General features: G+C 42.2%; 1 protein-coding gene across 3 annotated transcripts in view; it reads right to left on the bottom strand.

Moving 5' to 3' along the window:
- The window catches only part of LOC124211834 (discoidin domain-containing receptor 2), a 58529-nt gene that overhangs the window by 14073 nt on the left and 19533 nt on the right, over nucleotides 1-24923 (bottom strand). For all 3 annotated transcript variants that reach the window (XM_046611306.2, XM_046611307.2, XM_046611308.2), the window contains exon 2: nucleotides 6021-6169. In XM_046611306.2, the coding sequence (XP_046467262.1) occupies nucleotides 6021-6150 (130 nt within the window). In that variant the 5' untranslated portion in view covers nucleotides 6151-6169. The remainder of the gene's footprint in view (nucleotides 1-6020; nucleotides 6170-24923) is intronic.

Genomic DNA, 24923 nt, shown 5'->3' with positions numbered 1-24923 from the left:
GGCGTTACTAACTTAAATAACGATAAATTATACGAAATTATATTGAAATTTTATAATACCGTACGAAATTCTTAGAAATCATTTTAAAAATCTTGTAAATAAGTATCTGGAATCTTTGAAATCGTAAGTCTAACGATCTTCAAACCTGTTGTAGAAAAGAATTGACTAGTGGTTAAACCTTGTCGTAAACAATATCCGAAAAATACCGACTATACCTGCTGAGTAAAATTTTTCGTTTCATAGAGTCGCGGTAGGTAATCTGCGCTGTTAAATCATCCGTGATTTAGAAATCAGAGTGTATCTTATAAACATGATATCAGGGAGGAGGAAAATCATCAGGGTGCCCAGGAACCGACGACCGCGCCGACCGCAGGAAATGCGCATAAATCTACGTCAGAAGATTTTCTGCTCGGTAAATTTAATTTCGCCCACCCTTCTTTGTTATTTCAATGATTATTATTAATGACCGACTGCCTGCGTGCGGCGAGGAAGCGGGACGGCAGCAGAAACACTGGGTGCCTTTTCCTCTCCTCTCCTCTCCTCTCCCTTCATCTTCATCTTCTTCTTCTTCTTCTTCTTCTTCTTCTTCTTCTTCTTCTTCCTAACCCCCTCCCCCCCCCCCCCCCCCTCCCCTGGCCGAATCTAGGCCTGCCTGCCACTTTTCTTGTTCACGGGCGTGAATGTAAATTAATTACTCCCCGGTCCCCTTAGCGAAAAACATATTATGCAGAGGCACCTTATTACGCCGGGATATTAAACCATAAATCACGACTTACTTATCCTACGCGCTGCCACTAACCCCCAACCACCACCATCCATCCCTTCACCCTTTCCTCGAATATCCCACCCCTAATTGACCCAATGTTTCCCCGATGCAGGTTGTCTAATATATTCTTTTCAAATTATTACATTGTATCCTTTCTTCTTGACCTATTCATCTCCTTTCCTTTTCAAAATTGAAAAAAAAAAAATAAATAAATAAATACATAAAATAAAAAGAATCTCATTACCAACTGAAATTGACGAGAGAGATTTATCATTACTTCTGACGTAAACTAGTTTCTTTTTTTCCGTGCGGCGATCGACATCGCGAACCTAACCGAACCTAACCTAACCTAACCTAACCTCCACCCCCATCCCTCCCTTGACCCTTTTCTCGAATCTGCCACCCCCTAATCAACCCATTCGCGATCGATAACGATTATCATTGTTATGAATGGGGAAAAAAAAATTTTCTTCCTTTGTATTTTCTTCGTTTCTATATATAATAGAGAAAACGATGTTACCGTTTGAGTTTTTGAAAAATTCGGAGAAGTGTGTCAAAATTCGACCTGAACTAAACTCAATTCCCAACGATCTCTGCTTTGGCGGAAGATTTAAAATCACCGTGGGGGCTACAAACTTACCCCGATATACCGTTCTAGGGTTTACCTAACCTAACCTAACCCAACCTATCTTGTTAGCTGTATAAGCGTTCTCGATTTTCTGATTTTTTGTTTTCTCGAGATTGAGTCATTGGAGAGAGAGACAGAAGTAAGACAAGGGCGGTCGCTTCCAGCTAACTCGTCAACAATTCAGTGCAGCGAGACTCGTTGTTGTCCCGCAGTAGGCAAATTGTGATCTCTCTCCGGGTATCTGTTTTTAGAGAGAACACTGCCGCCCTGTCCCGAAGTACAATAAACTTCTTCACCTTCTTCTTTTTCTTTCTTTCTTCCGCTTCGTCTGTTTCAGGTTCTTTAACTGCCGGTAGTGAATCTGGTAATTAGGCGTCGCGAGCGATTCCTCTTCCCCTTTCCCTCGCCCCCCCCCCCCCCCCCTCCCTCACATCACCCTTATCCTCATCCTTACGACTTTCTTAATTTCCCCTGTCTCTCCGAGTCCCCGAGCTGCTAGGTACAAAGCCGTTTCCAGGTCTTTAAAGAAAAATAAACAGGCCAAAAGCCGAGAGCGTCTTAGGTGTCGGGGGTAAGAGGGGTGCAGGTGTGCACGCCGCGTCGGTGGCGTTGGTGGCGTCGCGGCGCCGGGTAGGCTGCAGGCGTAACGGAAGTACTACTTTTACGCACCCCGCCGCAGCCCCGAAAGCTCTATAAGCTCACGGCGCAATCACCTCTCGTCTCAAGTTGCGTGCAAGTCGGAATATCGCGGGGTTAGGGTGCCGACGACGCCGACGCCGGAACGAGAACGAGGGCGAGCAACCCTTCCGCGCCCGAAGCTTCGGTTTAAAAATTATCGCCTCGACGATTCACGTCGAGTTACACTGAGAAAAATTTCATTTGTCACGGTAACTAGAAAAATTGAGTGAAACGGGTATCGTTAAAAAAAAACTGTTTGAATATTGTTGGAATTACGAAAAACGAGGTACGGCTAACCATTTTGCGCTATTGCCGATCCTTTTTTGGTTATTGCAACGCTGAATCAATTTCATCGGTTTACTCTACTTTTTTAGTTAAACAAGACTTTAACGTCAATTTATCGTTGCACAAGCATTAAATTTTCGCAACTGTTGCAAGAAAATATAGCAACAGCGATCGTAATGAGAAAGAACAGCAACGGATACTAGACTTTCCGGTAACGGCTAGAAAACTAATTTTCATTTCCTACCTAGAACTATATTTTTCGATTATGATAAAAAAATGAAAATAGTTGAGAACTGAGCGGTAACCGGACTAAAAATTTCTCTCAGTGATATAAAAAATGTAAAGGGGGTAAATTTTTTTTCGCGCACCTGTTATGCAATATATCTAGGCGTAGATGTTATCCATACGTATATCTGTATAACTATACCTATACACAGGTGTATTAGTATAAAACACATCGTTTGCAAATAGGCAATTTAAATTCAATTTCAACGGTTTCGACGCTTCCCGCAGAACGTGGTATTGTAACATTGATCAGAGAGAGAGAGAGAGAAAACGGGATGAAAATGGAGGAAATGAGAGTAAAAAAAAAAAGAATTATTTTTTTTTCGAGAAAACTAAACTGGCGAATGCGGGGAAACTGAGAGAAAGAAAGAAAGAAAAAAACAAACAACTTTCGCGCGGAAATATAAACCGAAATAAAAACGTATAAAATTGAAACGTTCGATGCTGCGGGGGAGTGAAAATGGCTGTGGCAATGCTGCAGTTGGCGGTGTGCCCGGGATAAACGCGTTTTTGATTGAATGAAAATTGATTGAAAGTGGCGCTCCATGATCCCCGCAGGTGTTTCAAAACCCTCTGTAACGTTTTCTTTTTGTAACCTACATTGGCCGGTTTGTAACGCTGCATGAATAAGAGATGAGCTTAAAATATATACCTGATTCACTCTGGATCTTGGGATATAGGAATTGAAATGAAAAAAAAGAAAAGAAATGGAATGAGGCCTCGGAATTTTCGGAGTAACAATGAAATTTCATGCTGCGTATAAATCGATTTGTCGAAATTGCAGAAGAAACGGTTTCTTTTCATTTCCGAGGCTAGAAATGCGTCAGGGAGGGTTGAAAAAGTTTCTTCATTCCTCATCGGTCACATTAAAAATCAAATGATTGAATGAACGATAAAAAAAAAAAAATAAAAATAAAAAAAGTTTAGAAGATTGAATTGAAATTGTACAGTTTTTTGTCTTTTTTTTTTACAAATTTTGACATCCGAGTTCTTGACGTTTCTATACTGAGAGGTTGAATGGCTCGTAACGTTGATTCAACGACGGAATTTTACTGATAAATTAATAATTATTCCCGCAACTTATTGGGATTATTTTAATACACATACAGAGTAAATGATAATAACGCAGTTTATGCACATATTTCGGAATCTTGATTTCTTCGCTGTCGTTAAAAAACGGTAAAAACATCGATTCTCATCTCGATTTTTACGTCATCAGGAACTTGAATCTCGTTCAATTAATCGGGAAACGGTTAATCGAAGAAAAGATAAATCGAAGTTTACGATTAATCCATTAACGATGTCATCTAGTGCGAAAGCTATTTTTTAAAAGTTTTTTACGAGTATTTTTCTTTTAAGACAAGCCGTCGAAATAAAATTTATAAAATTTCTCACGACTTTTACATTATATTTATCGACATGTAAACAAACTTTGTCAGTTTCTTGGAGGAAAAATATGTGAAAATAACCTAATACACACTGCTCGATAGGAACTTGTGTAGAAAAAAGTGTAGACGCGATATCTCAAAATGCACTGAACCGATCCTGTTAAAATTTTAACAGCATTTTTATTACATCCATAACAACCATGTGAACTAGAATTAATCATGATTACTTCGATAGTTTTTGTTTTACGAGCTGAACAGAAAAAAAAAAATACGAATCTAATTTCTTGTTTCTTTGCTTCTCGATATATCGTATCTAGACTCGTTTTTTCGTTTCTCTACAATATTTCCTCGTCGAAAAATTCGCAAAGTTTGTTCGAACATCAATAGATACAATTCAATAAATACACAAAATGTAACGCGAAAAATTATGATAAATTTTATTGAAATACGACTGAAACAGGTATTTCGATCCGTCGACCGTGAAACGATATCTCGCATTTTGTATCCATACCTTACAGCGATAACTCTAGCCTTTCGGTGGAACTAACGGAGCCGCAGGGATGATTGCAAAATAGGGTTGACGTCGAGTACGGCGATCCCGGAGGGAGAAAATTCGGCGATAACGCGACTCGTTCCGGCGGCGTCCCGACGCCCGTATCCACACGCGTCAGATATGTTTATGCACCGCGGCGAGCATTAACATCCCGATTTATGCCGAGTGCAAAACCCTTACACGACCGCAAATTCACCGCGCGCAACGGGGGGCTCGACTTGCTTTATTATTACAGCTAGAGATACTATTTATACACAGTTGATATTCAACTTTCGTCAGTCTTTATCCTTGTTTTTTTTTTTTTTTTAAATTTTTAATCTTTTTTTTTATTCATTGTTCTTGTTTGTTGTCTCGTTAAGACGACGTCCGCGTATTATCGATATCCGGTATCGAAATAAGCGAATAATTGTCCGATGCGTAAGTATTTACGAAAAGGTTGCGGGAATTTAATAAAAATTTATTAATATACTTCCTGCGGATGTTTGAGAGAGAAACTTGAACTCCAACCGTGTTTTTAGAATGAGATTTTTTAAACGATGTAACGACTCGAGGCTCGTTTAATCTTGGTTATTTATTATGTAAGGAATAAAGTGCGACTGGTTTTAAACATCGATTTTCCGCTTAAGAGTAACCGGAAGTCGAGAAGTAGGGTTTGATAAATGCGTGGTATTATTAGAATGTGGGTGCGATGTTTATTGATTGGTTTGAAAAGGTGGAGACGAAGCGAATTAACAGTTTTCAGTAACACCGATGACTTTCCGTTCAACCAAATCCATCCGATTGGGAGAAAAAAAAAACAAAATCTCGGTCTTCTTTGAGTCGTGTTATACCGTGACAATCTCTTGAAACTTGAAAATCAACCGCGCGTGCGCCGAATAATTCAATCTCATTGGTCGGCCAAATCTTCCCGCAGTGATATTCTTGTCTGCGATTCAGGCGGGCCAACCTACGCAAAATGTGGACGTTTCGAATTTTCAAAGAGCGTAAGCGTTAAATTCCGACCGGTCTTCGAAGAATCAACTTTTCGACCAAATAACAAATGCTTTCCAAACCTTTCCGAGTCACCGCCTCAATTATTCGAGATTCTAACCTCGAAAATTCGTATCAACCACATCGCCGGCAGAAACAGTTTGACAGCTGAAAACTCGGGATTGCTAGCCTGCGCGAAGAGCCGATAAAACTCGCGCATGCGCGGTTGATTTTCAAGTTTCAAGAGATTGTCCCGGTATTTACTGTGTACTGGTCTTATGAGAATGAAGTTAGTAAGGTACGAAATTGAGTAAATTATGATAAAGAAAATTCAACTCGTTGAAGGTCGTCGTTAAAAAATTGTGCGATGATGATTTTTTCCTACTTTACTAACTTCGGTAACACTTCGTTTAGTATTCAAATAATGTCGTTAATAAATTTTGGACAACGATTCAAGCATGTACTTACATATGTCGATGGCACCTGCTCCGCAGAAACAGAGGATGAAGACGACGAGGAAAATCATCTTGAGTCTCGACTCGCCCATGACGAAGAGACGGCTGATTCCGAAGAATAGCTGAAGGGCCACAACAGTCATCGACGATCCATGTCGGGTGCTGGAAAATACGAGCGCGAAGAAGCGTTCGGTTAGATCGAGGTATTTTAAAATGGGAGGAGGAAATCGGAGAAAAAGATTGCGGGGAGGAGATGAGAAGAGAAGAGAGTAGAAGAGAGGAGAAGAGATGAGAGAGGAGAGGAGAGGAGAGGAGAGGAGCCTTATTACCCATAGTGCAGGGGGAGGCGGCTTATTTCGGTTAATGGTTCCCTTGTGTTCGGTGCTCCTCTCTCTTTCTCTCTTTCTCTCTTCCTCTCTTCCTCTCTTCCTCTCTCATTTTCTCTCCCCGCCGACGTTTGCAAGTGAAATAGCGCGCACCCGCCCCAGTGGCCATGTTAAATCAGGGTGCGGACCGTCCGTCGGACAAAGAGTTACATTCAGGCCTGGGAGCCATTACGCGTCATTATCGAGATTAGGATCGTAGTAGCTGCCTGACGGCGACGTTAGAGAAACAGCTCGGAAGCTGAACCGAAACTACCGAGTCGCGATCGCTGTTGTATGTAAATATAAAGAAAAAAAAAAAAAAAACGAAGAAACATGAAAAAAATAAACGAGCAAAATACACAAGCCAAAGGGAATTAAAACGCGGTAGGAATAAGGAGAACCCAAAGAGAAGCTTGCGGCGGGGCAAAAAGCGGCTCGGCTATACTCTTTGGCTAATTAACCCCGGCTCGAGCTTCTTTGACTCATCCTGCGATCCTTATCTAACAGCCTATGCAGGGTGAAAATTGTCCCTGGAATTTTAGGTTTCGTTATTTTGCAGTTTTTTTTTTTTTTGGTATTATCAAGTTCAAACAGCGAAAGGATGGTCGCATATTGAGTCTGAATTTTGGGTTCCTTCGTTGAGTCGTCATTTTAGTCCTGAAACAAGGTGAGCTTTGAAAAATTGGAACGGATTTGAAAATCCGAATTTGAAAAGTTACGAAAGCGTCTGATTCTGAATACTCTTAGTGGCGAAAGTTAATGTAAAGAAATCAAACCTTGACGATACATCAAAGTTTCGAATGGTCCGAAAGCCGACGCTCAAAGTTCCGAAAGTGCGAAGATGAGGAAATTTAAAAATCTGAAACATCGAAATTCCGAATGATCGACGATTTTCAGTTCGGTGAATTTCTGGCTTGTTGAGTTTCCCCACTTTGATCTTTCTCTGTTTTAGATTTTCGATAATTTTACGTTCGGAGTCCTGGTCATTCCGATTTTCGGTTTTTCTGATTTTTGCACACCCAATCGTCGAGCAAACTACGCCGTGTGAGTATATTTCAACTTTCGGAATTTCCCTCTATCGAAACTTTGCTCAATCGTAACTTGAATTTTCGTAATTTTGCATTTCGTAACGACCATTCGCACTTTATCATTTCTCCAAACTCCAATTTCTTAACTTCAACTTTCGCCGCCATTCAATTCAGAATTAGTCGCTCCCGGAGCTTTTCAAATTCGGAACATCAACCCCGCTCAAAAAAATCTACAAACAGAGCAAGCCCCTCCTCCCTCCATCTCTAATTCGCAAATTCTAAAAATTTCACATCGACACAATTCCTCCCTTCGATCGGCGAAGCCGGATTAAAGCCGCGCAGCCTGCGTGTAGATTGCAACGTACCCAGAGTGGCTTTGCCAGTGGCTCAACGCGCACCTTCGACCTCCGCGAAGCGCAAAGCTTGCATGGAACAGCGTCGAAACATGCGATATCTTTTTTCACCCCTGCGCCGCCGCTGCACCCCGACTCGCTCGGCCAGACGCGACGATCACGCAAGGCTTCGTGTGAAACTGCACAGGGTGCCGAGTTCTCTCCTCTCTTCTGGTTAGGTGCAAGCTCCGTGTGTATAAGTGCACGTATGCCTCTAGCGGAAAATATAACCACGCGATTATATTGCGCCTACAATGTACGCTCGGTATTCTCGTGGGTGGTGAAAACACCCCGAGCTTTATAAGAGGGTAGCTATGGCTCTCTCTCTCTCTCTCTCTCTCTCTCTCTCTCTCTCTCTTTACTATTGCACGAGATAAAATATTCGCCCCGGCCAGTTTGTTTATTTATTTAATTATTTGTTTACTTTAGTTATTTATTTTATTACTTTTCTGTCACTCAGTCACTCATCTACATTTCTATTTTATTTTTCTAAATGTCTTCCGAGTGCGATGCTCAAATACTTTTGCGGTATGTACTTATTTCATGTCATTCGCTCTGTTTTGTCGTTCGCTAATGCCGTTTGTTTGTTTTTATTTTTATACACCTGACCAATTGATATATAAATTTTTCTGTTCTGATTAATTTTATGTCACTTTTATCTATTCTCTTATATTTTTGCTCATGTTTCAACCTCGTTAATTATTTATTTGTTTATTCTTTCAACTCGTAATTTCTTCATCTTATTTATTATTCTGTCTTTATTCTGCACATACTCTCTTTCGGTCTATTTACGTTTATCTATTTTTGTCTCCTTCTCTAGTCATTATTCTTTATTATTTTTCATTCTTTTTCATTATTTTTTATTAAATACCCAACTACGTATAATTGTTACATAAAATTACGTAATTCACTCTCGAACAATCCGTAGAATAGGAAAAAAAAATTAATGCAATTTCGTAAATAAACGGCCAGGATTAATGTTTGGACAGTGCTCAGAAATTTGTGCAGAGTTAATCATAGATTTATACCAATGCTTATTGAAATAATTACATTAATTTACACTTTAAAATGAATCAACTCATTTTAATTCGTCAAGTGGCTGAAAAGCGAGCAATGATCTCTCAAGTAATTTTATAATATATCAGCAAATATTCCTAACGAAAAGAATTATTTTATTAAAATAATAGTTAGTCGAACTACAAATATTAGTAATAAAATCTAAGATTCTTTTATTTCACAAATATATCCTATAAATTGATCAATCTTATTCATATTTTTTTGTCATTTTTTTACATCGTCACGTCTGTTCAGGGAAGGAGAAAATTTGTAATCATAATTTCGGTATACCGATTCATCGGGGATTTTGCTTATCGACGAATAATTATCGGTGTATAATATTTACCTTTCGCAATCTTTGGAAACACGTGACTTTTTTAAAATACCTAAAAAAAAAAATAACTTGACTCTGTAAAATATTTCTCAAACCTGTATAGAGTGTCATATAATTTTACACAATATCCTCGCTCGCCAAACAACAAGTACCTATAATACAAACACTGCATCGGGGGGAAAATTGCATAAAGAAACGCATCGGCGTAAGGAAGGAAACAAGGAAGGCGATTCGAACTCGGCGATGCAGACGACGGGTTATATTCCGAGCGGCTCAACTTCATCCCCACGTATATGCGGTGACGTACAATGCATGCAATGCGGGGCGGCGAGGAGACGAGGCCATGAATTATGCAGCTCACCCCGTCTAGAGAGAGAAGGAGAGACGGAGAGAAGGGGAGAAGGAGAGAAGGAGAGAAAGAGAGGGACCGGCATTGACTTGCACCCTAGTCTTCGCCATTCTTTGCTGCACGCGTGGCCGAAACCAGAAGCGATCGAAACTTTCACATGGCCACGTGTCTGGCTTAAGGGGTGATACGGAGTAAGGATTTTTCAAAAATCTATTTATTTTTATTTCATTTTCGTAATGTGTATATATTCGAGTATGTGCACAGCAAAATTTCACGTCGATACGACAAATATTAAAGTGCTTTTGAAATTTTGAACGCGTTTTTTTCGAAAATATGTTTTCAAAGTCGATGAGCAAGATATATCGGAAAGTTCTGAACCGATCAGTCTCAAATTTTTACTCGAGCTTTATGAATATATCATTCAGTCCTTGACCGAAGGTTTTTTCTCGCCGATAAATATTTTCTATTTTGATAAACAAATTAGGGCGAAAATTTTTACGGAAGATTGACACTTTTTTTGTTTAACAACCGGTCGTTTTGTTAAAAATTAATATTTTGATTTCGTCCAGAGATGTCTTGCTCACCGCAAGACGCCTTTTTTTTTAGAACTGTTCTCAGAGATCGACTACAACAGCTGTATAAAAATCCACCATCTTTACAAATGAAAAAAACAACAGAACGAAGTTCAATGTTACTTGAGTATGTGTACATATTTTTATATCAATAAATTGAAATATCTCTTCGTGAAAAATCTTTGAGAAATCCCTTTTTTCGTCCTCCTAACCGCGTATAACCCCTTCGAAAACCGAAATTCGTAACGGACCGAAAAACGATCGTCGGTTTATAGTCACAGAGGGCGAAGATAAGCAGATTATTACAGACTAAAACATCCGTCAATGACAGGGAATTTACTCGATCCGTGCAGCATATAATGCAGGACGCATCGGGGAAATTCATTTATTCGTGAGTGAATAAAAAAAAAATAAATAAAAAAAGCAAAAAAAAAAAAAAAAAAAAGGAAAGGAAACAAAACGACTGCGAAGCTTTTCTCTCTCTTCGCGTGCGTCCCTCGACGGTGACACGGGGGGCGAAGGTTGAAGGTTGAATGTCGAAGGGTGAGGAGGAGTAGAAGCTGCAGCAGCAGCAGCAGCAGCAATCTCCTAGAAGATCAAATCTCGCCCAATTAACGGGACTCAACGATTCGCGGAGGATGTGGATGGTGGAACGTTAGCGGAGCAGCAGCAGCGGGTTGAGACAGGGCTGCTTTTATGATCTCGGGTTCAATCTAGCCGCCTAGAGTACGAGAGGAGGACGAGGGAAGGGGGGGGTGAAAGGGGATGAAGGGTGGTAGGGAGGGAGGGAACGTGACTCCGGATTTGGAAGGAAGATAGGGAAGCGAGGAAGTCGTGTGTATACGTAGGTATACCTATACACACGAGTGCGTATAATACGCGGTGAAAAAAAAGCTCGAGTCGGGGCAAAGAAACGGTGGTTAAAAGAAAGCGGAAACGTTGAAGAGAAGAGAGAAGGGAATTAGAGGAGGTGGAAAAAAGAGAAAAAAAAAAAAAAAGAAAGGAAGGAAAGAATTGTCCGGATTCCAATAAACGACCGTTCGGAAATATTGTCCTTTTCATACCTACTCCGAAGGGCTCGAGTGATCGACTCGAGAGAAAACGGCGCGTTGCCACTCGACGGAAACCGGACCCGGGTGTCCTCCTCTCTCTTTTCGAGAAAGAGAGAGAGAGAGAGAGAGATAGAAACAAAAAAAAAAAAAAAAAAAATGAATAAAAACTGAAGGCGATGAAATTCGACGAGGGTCCACATCCGTCAAGATTTTTAATATATGGTACACACTGTGCTGCACGTGCCGGCTTTTACTGGTAACCAGAAGGCTTGGAGAATCCATCGACGAGTTGCGGCTTGTTCTATATCCGATATTACGTAGACTGAGAAAAATTTCATTTGTTACGGTAATTAGAAAAATTGAGTAAAACAGGTATCGTTGAAAAAAACTGTTTGAATATTGTTGGAATTACGAAAAACGAGGTACGCGTAAACATTTTGCGTTATCGTCGATCCTTTTTTGGTTATTGCAACGCTGAATCAGTTTCATCGGTTTACTCTACTTTTTTAGGTAAACAAGGCTTTAACGAGAATTTATTCTTACACAAGCGTTAAATTTTCGCAACAGTTGCAAGAAAATATAGCAACAACGATCGTAATGAGAAAGAACAGTAACGGATACTAGACTTTCCGGTAACGGCTAGAAAACTAATTTTCATTTTCTACCTGGAACTGGATTTTTCGATTGCGGTAAAAGATGAAAATAGTTAAGGACTGAGCGGTAACCGGAAATAAAAATTTCTCTCTGTGTATGGGATGAAAAGGAAATTGTCAAAATAGAGGGATAGTAAAAAAAATGGGTCAACGACGTATCGGTATTACAAGCGTAATATCGCCACGTGATAAGCTCGTCGCAAACGAAATGTAGAAATCAAAAGAAAGAAAAAAACAGAACACACTAATAATAATAATAATTAGATTACACCCCGCAGATTCCGGCATCACGTCGAGGAAACGAGAGATATTTGTTTAACTTGAAATTCCGGCACGTCTCGCCATCCAGATCTCAACTTTCTTGGTTAATTATTTTAGTTGTAAGTAAGATAAGAATTCGAGACGATTTAGAGAAAAATAAATGTCTCTTCGGATTTAATCGGAATCACGTTTATTCCACGATAACAGATGAATAACAGTGTAAACGTAGACGGATAAGAGAAGAGAGTGGGAAAGTTTTTTTCTTTTTTTTTTTTTTTTTTCGTAATAAATTTTCCAACCTTACAACAAACACTTCTGACACCGGTTGCCAATTATCCTCACTCGCCGTATCATCGGATCGAGGTATTTGCATCGTCGGACGATGGGTGTAAAAGATATTTAAGTGGGTTGAGCCCACGCCTCTGTAATTACTATACACAGGTATAAATGTACGTGAATATATATGTGTATATATATATATATGTATATATATATATATACATATATGCACAATATGCATGAGGTAAAAATGAAACGAGAGGTTTATTAGCTTTGAGAAGTATTAAAAAATAAAAAAATAAAAATAAAAATAAACAAATGGGTAAAAAGGAAGGAAAAGAACGCGCCGCGTACAGGTTGGAACGAGGGTATCGATGAAGCGATGGAATCATACGGGCGTGTGAGATTGCGTCTGAAAACCGAGGCCCTCGGGCACGCAGGTATAACCCATACGCACACATATCCATGCTCGTTTGAGGGTATGATCAGGTATTTGCACAGCTGCGTGAGGATGAGCGATCGCATCGTCGAGAATATACCTCTCCTCGGTTCTTCCTATACCCACAGCCTATTACACACGGAGAAAAGTTATCGGCCGATTATCGTCCCATCAGCAGATCCACCGGACCCCGAATCCATTGATAATGGGTAACTACTTGCGTATGGGTTCCAAAGTCCGCTCCGCGGTGTAAGAAAGTATTGAAAAACCAGAGTCGAGTGTACGAAGGCAGGAAAGAATTCTTCTTCAAATGCAAACAAGCCAAGGGAATGTAAGAACGACGTGGAAACGATTGGGATTGGATAAGGGAGGAGGATGAGACAGTCGTTGAAGTGGTGCGCAAAGTGGATTCGTCGATGTATGGAATTGGGGGGGGAAAAGTTTATACCTGGTTGTTCGGAAAAGGGGGAGAAATCTGGGGCGTTGCGTATTTTTACCGGGATCAATTGACGGCTCCATAAATCGTTTATCCATGTTTAATGCAGGGTGTCAATACGACGACGGTGGTAGAATTTTCTTAAGGAGCGTAGAAAGTTCGGTGTGAAAATAGCTTTCTAAGGAGGAAAGTTCCTACCGCTGCACGGAAAAGAGAGGGCTGCGAAAGCGCGGCGGTGAACAAGGAAAAGCTTTCGGGTTGGCTCCGAACGTCATTGGCAGAAAATTTTTGAGGGAAAAACCTCGACTTCACCGGCAGCCGGTAATCGCATGTCGCCGAAAAATACCCTTTTTAAAACGTCCCTACGTCCGCATGGCTGCGCAGTTACAGTCCTTTTCGAGGGTAAATATTTGGGAATATTTCAAGGGCTCCGAGTGCCTAAGAAAACACTCGGCCAGAGGCTGTTCAGCAGGGTTTTAACGAAAACCAGGCACGCGAGTCATCGTCGCCTCTCAGGATTCAAAGGAGAATAAGGATGAGAAGGAAGGAGGACCAAAGTGGAACCCCTATCCCTCTTGGAGATCGGTTTACCGGGTGAAATATCGCTCGACATTCATTTCCCTCCCTCCCCCTCCATCCATCCCTGCTGCAATTGCGGTTCTTCGTCGGTTCGGGTTCCTCGAACTTCGGAACTCGGACGATTTGAAGAATCCAAAAAAGCTACCGCAACGCTACCAGCCCCGGGCGTGCTAGACTCCTCGTTAAAACGAAATGCATCTCGTCTTTGGATCGCACTCTCAGGAGTCTGAGATGAGGGAAAAGAAGACGAGGACTGTAGGTTAAGGCCAGCTGCTTGGGTCGTCACTCCAGTCCGCACGCGCTTCGAAGATCATGCTTGTCAAGAGCATGTGCAGACACCTCAGGAATTTTTAATCCTCTGACATATTTTCGTAACATACCTATCGAGTGCCCAGACTGGTTATTCATACTCCCATTACGAGGTGTTCGTAAGCTCTGCATGTGTGTGCGATTTATAGCAACCATCAGGACCCAAGATTTTCATCAACACCTCGCTTGTACCTGGACTCCTAACCGACGACGGATTTCTTTGGTCTTTGGAAAATTTCTTCGCCACAATTTTTCGGATTGGAATTGAAGATACATCGGATGTGCAGTCAAGTAATAGGACCAGATGAAATCCAGTCAAGATAAAGGTTTCCAAAGTGTTACTGAAGCTAGTTAAGAGGGTGGATGGTTTAAGTTGAATGGAATCAAAGAAGTCCGGACAAAAGAATGTTAAACTGTAAACAACTCGTTACTACCAAGGTCGGGTGAACGATTATGCTCATATTTCACAGCTTCGGAGTCGGACTTGCTAACCTCTGTCCGATCGCATCTTTGTTCAAAGAGTACGTGGTTCTGGTTCTGGTCCGAGTGTAGGTTCCAATCATCGTTATCATCAAATACCATTGAACGTCCGGAAGTCGGTCGCCAGACAAACCAGCCGGCGACGCGGATACGAGGGGTATCAGACAGCGTGGAAAATTCAATCGACCATTAAGTCGCGGACAGACTTTGGGTGAGGGTTTGGAAAGGGTTTTCGGGGCCATTCATTCGGCGGCGAGATAACGCGCGGCAGCCGCGTCTCGGCGTCGAGTATATTCTGAAAGACCGTCCCCGCAGAGGAGAGTGCAAATAAAAGTACCTACCAGTAGCAGAGCTTATCGTCGAAGAGAGATCGCCATCTTTGAATGACCGAAGACCACCAACGGTCAAAGGCGCTATTTAACCGGAAACTTTGCTCTCTCGGTATCTCGGATAAGTTGGCTCGACTCCTCGAGACGCGGATAAGCCTTCCAAGCTTCTTCTTCCACCGGACGTCCATCGACCCTTAACGGCCCCTTTAGGTTGTTCGAACGACGATGCAAGGGCGCGTCGTTTTCAAAGCGGTGATTAGCCCTTTTTTTGAAATCAATTCGACAGACGGAACGAAACTGCGAGAATTCAATCGGGGCTTGGAATCGAGGCTGAAGAATAGTCGAATAGAGGACGATGTTTGGGAGAACGATGCTCGTCACGGCTTGTCTTTACTGTCGGAGAAATATCGGCGCAGGCATTGTTCGTCGGGAGTAAAATTCACCCGAGTGAACGGGACCAATCGGACTGATTGGCCAACTGGTATTTACATTTCTGACCGTCCATTCGGATCCAGAACCCCAATGGAACGAAAGCTCGTCACGATGAAAGGTTTCACCACGTCATGCCACTGAGATTTCTCCCCCTTCAATCGATCCAGCATCGGTTGATTATCAATCAATCCCACCGTCGATTCTACGAACATGTATTTCGAACGTCGCTGATATCTCGAGGGGAATTAAGGTGAGCTGATTTTACAATTATATCATTGACGAACAGAGAAACTGATACGATTCGAAGGAATTAATTAAGGAAAAAGAATGGATCAAACTGTCAGAATCAAAGCTTTTGTAGGAACAGAGTGGGAGAAAAACATCGTTTACAAAATCACCAGCGCTGTTCTTCAACTGCACTAATGACGGTGAGGGTGAAAATTTTGTTTAACCTTTTCAGTCACGCAATTCAGTGTTTTGTTTGCTTTTTTTTTTATTTATGCATGGAAATGCAATTATACGTTTCTTACCAATTTTTCGACGCTGAATGCGATAATGATATCAAAAATTTACTAAAACTACAAACAAACCCTAAAATGGGGTGAAAACAGGGTGAATTGTCAACATACAATTAGACAGTGTTTTATACGAATATTTATTTTGAGGTAGTACGATTTTAGGCCGAGAATAGGCGCAACCCCCAGTACTATCAGTAAGCACCTCCAAGGAGGGTGAAAACTACCCCTATGCATTGAATTTTGCAAATCTAATGTCCATTCCGAGATCTCTGTTTGTCAACCAATGAATTCCAAGCGTTTTTAGTATACACATACTATCAAATTTCTCCGCTAACGAATTACATTCACGAAAATACGTTTATTTATTTATTTATTTTTGCATATGTTTACTTACAACAATTACAAACAATTACGGTTTCTCAAAAAATCCCAATCTTTCCAAAGTTTAAATATTTTTTATACCCGAAAATGACAAAAAAAAAGAAAAAGAAAAGCAACAAAGATATTACTATAACAGTGACTGCTGTGACTGAAAGGGTTAAACAATTTGGTGTTTATCAGATACGTAAAAAGGGAACGGTTTCATTCTATTTCACCATCATTTACGGAAATACAAAATTGCTAGAGGTTATTTTCAACGCTTTTGTCACCTTCAACTTTTGTCTCGGAATCCACCCTTAATTTTAGGGGCGAGTCAGCGCTGCCTCGCAAAGTCGGATTGGGACGAGGAGCCCGTCTGGTTTGGTCAGGGCGTTTACGGCTTACTCCGTTCCCGGTCCAGCTACTAATTAATAACAACTCCTGGTCCCGTGCGTTCCCGGTAGTAACAAGGAGCAGATGTAGGGACCGCAGGCACACGCCCACGTTTAGAGCCCGCATCGCGTCCCTCGACACGCGTGTGGTCCTCGGTCGCGTGCATGTTATTAGCGAAAAAGAAGCACCCGCCCATATTACTCCCGGGAGAGGCGAGCAACAGGAGCAACGAGTATCCCGGCCTACTCTACTGGCACTGGTTCAAAAACGAGCGTAAAAAAAAAAAAAAACACGAGAAACAGAGAGAAGAAGAAGAAGAAGATGAAGGTGAAGATGAGAGGGATTCAAAAATTTATGTACGTATAGGCACGTTGGACTGGCCGTTTGAAAAAAAAACTTTCACGCTTCAAGTAGAAAAATCTCAAGTTGACCTTGAAAATTTGTGAAAAAAAACCAAAAGTTTTGAAACCATTAAAATTGAAAACGTCGAGAGTAAAAAAGTATTTTCAATCACAGATTAATTTGCCTACCACGTCTGATATTTTTTGTATCGTTATATAAGATTGAAAAAGATCAAGATCTGAGATGAAAGAAGGATCTTATTTTACGAGAAGAGAAATGAATAAAAAATTAAACAAAAAAAAAAAAAATTACCGGCAACCCTTAACATTGAGGCAGAGCATCGAAACTTTGAAGATCTTCTTTTTTCAAATTTGACTTAAAATTTTTTCGACTTTATCGATACGGTCTTGCTCGGAATCCGTGGTCGTGATCAGAGTTGAGGAATCGTACATTCGAGTCACCGGTTAGATTCGGGAGGGGCTGAAAATACACCGCAGGTATGCACGATGTTCGGAGGGTGTATATATATATGTTATGTATGTACGTACGCGGAGTAGTATAACAGGCGGATTCCTCTCTAGTAATAATTTTACACACTCGACAAGAGAAACAGGTCTGCGTTTGACGTGCTCAGAGTACGAAAAAACGAAGCATGAAAAAAATGAAGAAAAAAAAAAAAAAGAGAGAGACAGAGAGAGAAAACGCAACATACACGTACTTGCGCGTTATTTATAAGTGTGCACTGCGTGTGCGAGCAACTTCCTACATCCGTGAACCGACAGTATTTACATACGTTATTTACGCGTATGAGAGAGAGAGAGAGAGAGATGGAGGGAAATTGTGTAGGAGCCAAGCTTCGACTCGTGTCTTTTTCCCACCGATTTATTATACGTTAGTATCCGATATTTTTATTTCCTTCGAAAAAATTTTTACAACTGCTGTTTCATGCTTTTTTTTTCGTTTTAATTTTTTTAAAATTACATTCACCAAGATTTCCACCCGATCAGGGTGATCGGCTACCGACTGTGTGCACGAGGAGTAAAAAATTCTATCCGCGATATTTTTCCACTTCACAAAGTCTCAATGTACCTGACGTTACGCTGCCGCAGGTCGCGTGCACAATAATTACTTTTTGCCTCGCGTTTCAGCTGCTGCTTCTGCTGCTGTTGTTGTTGCTGCGGAGAAATGAAAAGCGTACCAATATTTGCACCCCCAACGCAACGGTAGCAAACCACCCTCTGCGATAACAAAAAGGGCTGTCAGAACTACCCGCAATGTATATAATTACATGCATTAACGTCACCGAGCTACAAATTAGTTTTTCTTATTTTCTGCTTCATTCGTGATTCAGTGAAATTCTTTATTGTTATTGTAAGAGAAAAATAATCCCCCCCCCCCCTCTCCCTCACCCCGTATAATTTATAATAACGAAGCATTATTTTAAAAAGTCTTTATTTCATGGCGGAATTGAAGAAAATTTTCATCATAACTTTAACCTGTATAATATAATTGTCGGTAGTATAAATCGGGGAGCAAGCTTGCAGTGCGGAATATTATTCGGCTTAAAACTCGAGGGTGAATTTCAATTTCTCGCGTTGCATGCGGAAAAAGAAACTGCAGAGAGAAAGAGAGAGAGAGAGAGAGAGAGAGAGAGAGAGAGAGAGAGAGAGAATTGCAGAGACTGGTGAACTGATAGTAATAATTTCGTAATATGCCAACATGTATGCACATATTATTATAATATGTATACGATATAAACGCAACCTCGTGGTTTTTACGTGGGTCGAGCTGCCGGAATAGATGATAATAACCTTGCGCTGCGTTTTTTTCGTTATGGTTATCAGATGCAAATCCTAGTTTATTGCGATTGGAATTCTTATTAAGCGCTTCTGCCCCGCCTTATTCTTTCCTTACACATTTTCCTTATTCCTATCTCTCCTTTTCTCCCTCACCGTTCGAGGATTTTCATCTCTGCAAAACATCCTTTAACGATAAATTGTAATAAATTTAAATTAATCTCAGCTTCTTGGTCGTCGCTTGCATAAAAAAAAAAAAAAAATATAAAATGTTGTAAAAAACGGTGAAATCACCCCTTTTATTTATAATATTATTGTAAAAACAGTCTTGTTTCTGATTTTAAATTGTAAACACGCATTTCGTCGTCAAATCATTTTTCGCTGGTTAATTTGTTTGTGCCGGTTGGATCATTTCTTTACGTTACAAAATATATTACGTACTACGGAAGATTTTCGAGCTTTCCTGAGCCACGATTTTTGATTACGCGATTAACGCGCCCCCGAGGATATTCGCTCGACGAAGGGTTGCAGGCGGCATGGCCGAGTGCTTTTTGCATTATATCACGGTAGGAATTCGGCTGGTTCCGAGGCCGCGTGCGCCGAGCTTTCCATCGCTCAGAGTACGCGTGCCTTGAATTCTCACCGTAATTGCATCCCGGTTCAAACCCCGCAGCGCCGCGAGCTTGACGAGACTGGAAGACCGACCGACCGTCTTCGTCCTGGGGGGGGATTACAGCAGCCTCGGTTAACGTTTCTCAGCGTCCTACGTCGGGAAAACGGATCGAAGAAACGCCGTTTCGAAGTCGGAGAACTGTAGCGGTAAAAGCTCGAAACTGCAGAGAATACGCGAAGGGTGCAGAGAAAGATTTTACGAGAGTGAAATCGAGTGATTTTTTATTTTTATTTTCATTCGCATATCACTCGAATTTGTTTCCTCGATTCGATTACCCGATTGATTGAATTCATTGATCACAATCAGCAAACGGACCTTCTAACCAATCAGCTAAAATTTTGTTGCGTCGATGGAATACGTTGATGCATTTTCTGTTGTACGGTAAATTAGTAAGTCTTTGTTTCATCTGGTAAAATTGTTTGATCAGGTTGAACCAATCAAATCGTTTGTTTATTTAAAGACGTTATTCAGTTATAAAGAATGGAAATAATTTGAACGATTTAATTTCATTGGTTTTCAAGTATTAACGAAACGCATGGTAACTTATATAATATCGGTTAAAAACTAGTCATTCAACATTAAAGTTTAATTGAAAATGCTGACTTGTTTTTTCAACCGCGTCATTACGACGGAATCCCAGTGACGGAAATGAGCTCCAAAGACTTTGAATGACTTGGCGTGATTCCAAATTGCTGCACAGCGTTGCTTCGAATGGATTGAACTGACACACGGAGTGTGTCGAATTAGTCCCGGGATACAATCTTGGAGGTTTCATTTTGGCAGGGCTGCGGTGTTTCAGAATTTTATCGCATGATCCGGACGTTCTGCCTGATGAAGAAATCGGTGTTTGACGGAAGAGGAGACGGCGGGATGACGTATGGATAGACCAGTAGAAGGTGGAGGAGGAGGAGGAGGAGGACAGGCCCATTCGAGGAATCGTGGCAATCTCGTTCGCTCGCTTTTCGCATGACCAGCCATAGACATCCCTTATTTCGAGAGCTTCGCGAGTATAAGGAAAGGGTCCCGACCTCCACCCCGTAGCCCGACTAACTCTCTTCCACTTCCTCGGCTTTCCTCCCCCAGGGTTCGAGGGTACCTAGACGTAGGTACGGTTCTAATACGTAGGTAGCTTCAGCGAATTCTGCGGCACTCGAGTAAAGTCAACTCCTTATATAACCGTGCTCGCCACTTTGAAACTACTTCCTCGGAGTAGTTTCCACCTCGCCGATTCGACTCTCGTCGACCCCGCGACGATTTTCGACGGTGTTCAACGGGTGGAAACAGCAGCAGGTGACGGCGGTCGGGCTTCCTCAATATCGAGAAACCCGAGCCGCGCGTCATAATGAAGTCGCGGTAAAAGTGTGCGAAGATTGCACGCCGGAATTGCATCACCCCCAGGGCTTCAGGGGGCGAGGAGGACACCGAGGATCAACGGGAACACGGCTGGGGTCTCCATTAAGAAAGAGCCGGGAGAGCGTGACGAGCACGTTCCTCGGTTCGCAGGAAACATCGCAGGGGCGGAGGATCCGCGGACAATGACGAACTGCCGTAATGCAGCGGTACACGGTAGTCGCCAATTTAAATATAGCAGATGCAGGATGCAGAGACGGTCGAGTCGAGTCGAGTCGAGTCGTCGGGAAAGTTTTACGACGAAAGGGATTATAATTACAAGACCCGGAACGTGGCCATTATTCTTTGGGGGAAATTCCTCACCCCTTTTACCGTCTTTCTCCGACTGATTCATCCCTCAACCTTTCCTTTTTTTTTTTTTTTTTTTCATCCTCTTTTACCACGGAGTTCGAAAAACGCCAAACTGCGTAACTAGTGATTTGCCGGGGTTTGAAGGATCCGAAGAATCCGGAGAAACTGGGAGATATGGCTACGTTGTGAGAATAAACGATTTTTTCGAACTATGATTCGGCGTTAATCGAAAGCTACCTGATGTCAATGTAAGATTTGTGTCGGTACGATGTTACTTCATGTTAATCGAATACTGCCTAGCGACATTTCAACACCGTATTCCGATGCCAAATTAAGATTGTCCGATGTCAATACAAGACAATCTGATGTCAATCCTAAAAAATTAATGTTAATCCAAGACAATATGATGTCAATCCGTCACGATCTGATGTCAATACAAGACAATCTGATGTCAATCCAGGACAATCTGATGTCAATTCGAGCCAATTTGATGTCAATTTTAGAAAATTTGATGTCAATTCTAGAAAATTTATTGTTAATCCAATCTGTCAGTCCATAACAGTCTGATGTCAATTCAAGTCAATCCGATGTCGGTTCAAAACAATATTTCTGTGGTCAATCCAAGACTGTCCGACGTCAATCCAACGCTACGTACGATACCGGCTTTCCGCTACGACATCGAAAATTGTTTTACAGCGGTCACCGTCGGAAAATTGTCGTGATTTTTGACACAACCATTTTTTACGGCGTACAGTCGATTCCTCATCTTTCGTGCGTCCGGAAATAGATGCGGAGGAGGTTTCCCGACATGAGCGGCAGCAGCAGCAACGCCTCGTCGGTTATTAAACGGCGCTTTCGAGGCTAATATTAATTAACACCAACGCGACTCGAGGCGCGGCTCACCCTGCAGGTAGGTAACATACCGTGTTACAGGTCTCTTCCAACTTGCTTGAAAACGCCCTAGATGCAGCTTGTGGCCGAAGAAGAGTTTATATATTTAGTTGGGACGCATCCTCCTCCTTCTCTTCTTCCTCCTCCTCCTCCTCCTTCTTCTTCTTCATCCTCTGCGTCTTCTCCTCGAAACCATTTCACCTTGTTAGTTGTGTAAATACTTTTTCCCGGCTCACCCCCCCCCCCCCCCCCCCCACCCCGCCCGCCATCCTTCTTTTCCCACTACAGGCAAAAGACTTTCCTGCGCATCCACGCTATTTCCAAACTTGTTCACCGGCGTCGTCCCCCCCCCCCCCCCCTGCCCTTCTGCCCCACGGTCCAACAATTAGACAACAATACGACCGCCTCTCGTAACTGTTCAGATCCTAAGCAAATAGGCTTACAATAATCCGTAATGGGATGACACTGCGTCACGTCCAGCGCTGCGCTATGCACGCACTCGGCTCCCTGGGGAATCGAGAAGAGGAGGAGGAGGTGGAGGAGAAAGAGGAGAAGGAGAAGAGACAGACGGTAAAATCAGGAGGCCAAGGGCGCTGCAGGCGGCTCGTCGTTCCGTCCGTCAGTTGGCTTGTGTCACTGAGGATTAGTTCTGTTTGGACTGAGGAAATTAACTACTATGGAGTCGTGCCATCTGCGTACCACGTCTGAAAGCTTCGGAGCGTTGCTCTTTCCGACTACCCGCCGATTATTATGGTGCACATATAACCGGGACCATATCTTGAAACTTGAAAACCAACCGCGCATGCGCGAGTTTTATCGGCTCTTCGCGCAGGCTTGCCATCCCGAGTTTTCAGCTGTCAAACTGTTTTTGCCGGCGATGTAGTTGATACGAATTTTCGAGGTTAGAATCTCGAATAATTGAGGCGTTGACTCGGAAAGGTTTGGAAAGCATTTGTTATTGGGTCGGAAAGTTGATTCTTCGAAGAACGGTCGGAATTTAACACTTACCCTCTTTGAAAATTCAAAAGTACACATTTTGCGTAGGTTGGACCGCCTGCATCGCGGACAAGAATATCGCTGCGGGAAGATTTCGCCGACCAATGAGATTGAATTATTTGACGCACGCGCGGTTGATTTTCAAGTCTCAAGAGATTGTCCCGGTATAATACGCCCACGTATTCGGCCTCACCTAAAAATCTCTGTGAATGAATTGTCGAACGATTCCTCATCTTCGTAGACACAGCCCCGATAGAATGTTCTCGCGCTTTCATCTCGTTACTCGTACATCATTGTAACGAAATCATCCTAATTAATAATTGGAAACTCTCCATTTTGGGATATCATCTTCCGATCGAGTTCATCCGCGCATTTGATATTCGAATATATTCCACAGGGGGGATTTCACGCGGTCGGAGGAATTGAAGCGAAGGTTTGGCGAGGATAATATTCTATCCCGTAAGGACCCGTCTCGAGGGTTCTCGGTGTTGATTAATGACTAATCAATGTGGCGAATCGGATCGCATAGCCTGATCGGCTCGGTCACTCGCCACGAATTTTCATATACTATAATCGAACCTGCCTTGGGGGATATTTGGCAAAACAGGATCGATTATAATCAACGATACGCAGCCCCGGAACCCGAATGATTAAGGATACCGTGAAACCGGAAGCCACCGTGGATTTTCCACCCAACGAATCAGAATCCAGCTCCTCAGAGCCTGAGGCTGGATTTTCACACCCTGCGTTAAGCTCGTTAGCGAGAAGAAGAAGAAGATTGCGATCAATGACCGAAGATGGGCGCCTTTGCAGGATCGAAGAAGCCCCGTGGCTCTCTTATTCTCTCTCTCTCTCTCTCTCTCTCTCTCTCTTTCTCGGTCTCTTTCTACTCGAGAGAAGCCGCTCATTAGACCCTCCGAGCACTGCAGCCTCTTAATACGTGTTATTCGATACTCGTACCGACGTGCATGCAGGCAGGCAGGCAGTCAGTAAAGCTGCAGGTAAATGCAGCCCGGTAATTGTGTTCACACCGAAGCCAACCGCGCGAATAATAATCAAATGAGACGCGAAAATTAGCCCGCCGTTCGCAGCGCGCGCGAATCTCAACCCCTTAACTCGATTCGAACTTAAGTGTTACTTCTCAACAATATTATACACACACAAGTTGACAAGCTATATAACGTTAATGGTTCGTCTGAAAGGTTATTTTACAGAAACAGAGCGAGAGAGAGAGAGAGAGAGAGAGAGAGAGAGAGAGAGAGAGAGAGAGAGAGAGAGAGAGAGAGAGAGAGAGAGAGAGAGAGAGAGAGAGAGAGAGAGAGAGAGAGAGAGAGAGAGAGAGAGAATGGAATAGAATTTTGTTACCACGAGACAGTTTTTTCCCTACGCACGTCACATCGCAGATCACGAATCGACCATATAAATATACGAAAAATTTAACGAAAAGAACATTCCAATTGATATTAGAATAAATAGAAAAAATCGCGACTCAACTTCAAGCAAACGAATTAATGTACGTTCGTTTTCTCCGAGAGCGTGTATCGAGTAAACTAATGAACGGCCCTAATAAATAAATTGGACGTAACCGGGTGTCTGTTTACACGCATAGATCTCCAGTATCCGTCTATCCGTGTATACACAAGGACCTAATAATAATAATCCAATATGTGTTCTCGGTGCTGTAACGGTAGAGAGGGTCAAAGGTCCTGTACACGAAACGTCTGTTGCACATGAGCTCAAAGGTGGTAAGCACACGTATATACAAGCATTAAACGTGACCCTTGTATTTTCTCGAGGGCGTTGTCTGTGGGGAAATCTAGCCTGCGACGTATATAATATAATCAGGCGTAATAAATTTGCCGAAAAATCCCCCGCGTAAACGCTGCATCTGTCGTATATAC

The sequence above is a fragment of the Neodiprion pinetum genome, chromosome 2, assembly GCF_021155775.2.
Source record: "Neodiprion pinetum isolate iyNeoPine1 chromosome 2, iyNeoPine1.2, whole genome shotgun sequence".
NCBI lineage: Eukaryota > Metazoa > Arthropoda > Insecta > Hymenoptera > Diprionidae > Neodiprion > Neodiprion pinetum.
This window is presented reverse-complemented; position numbering and strand designations above follow the sequence as displayed.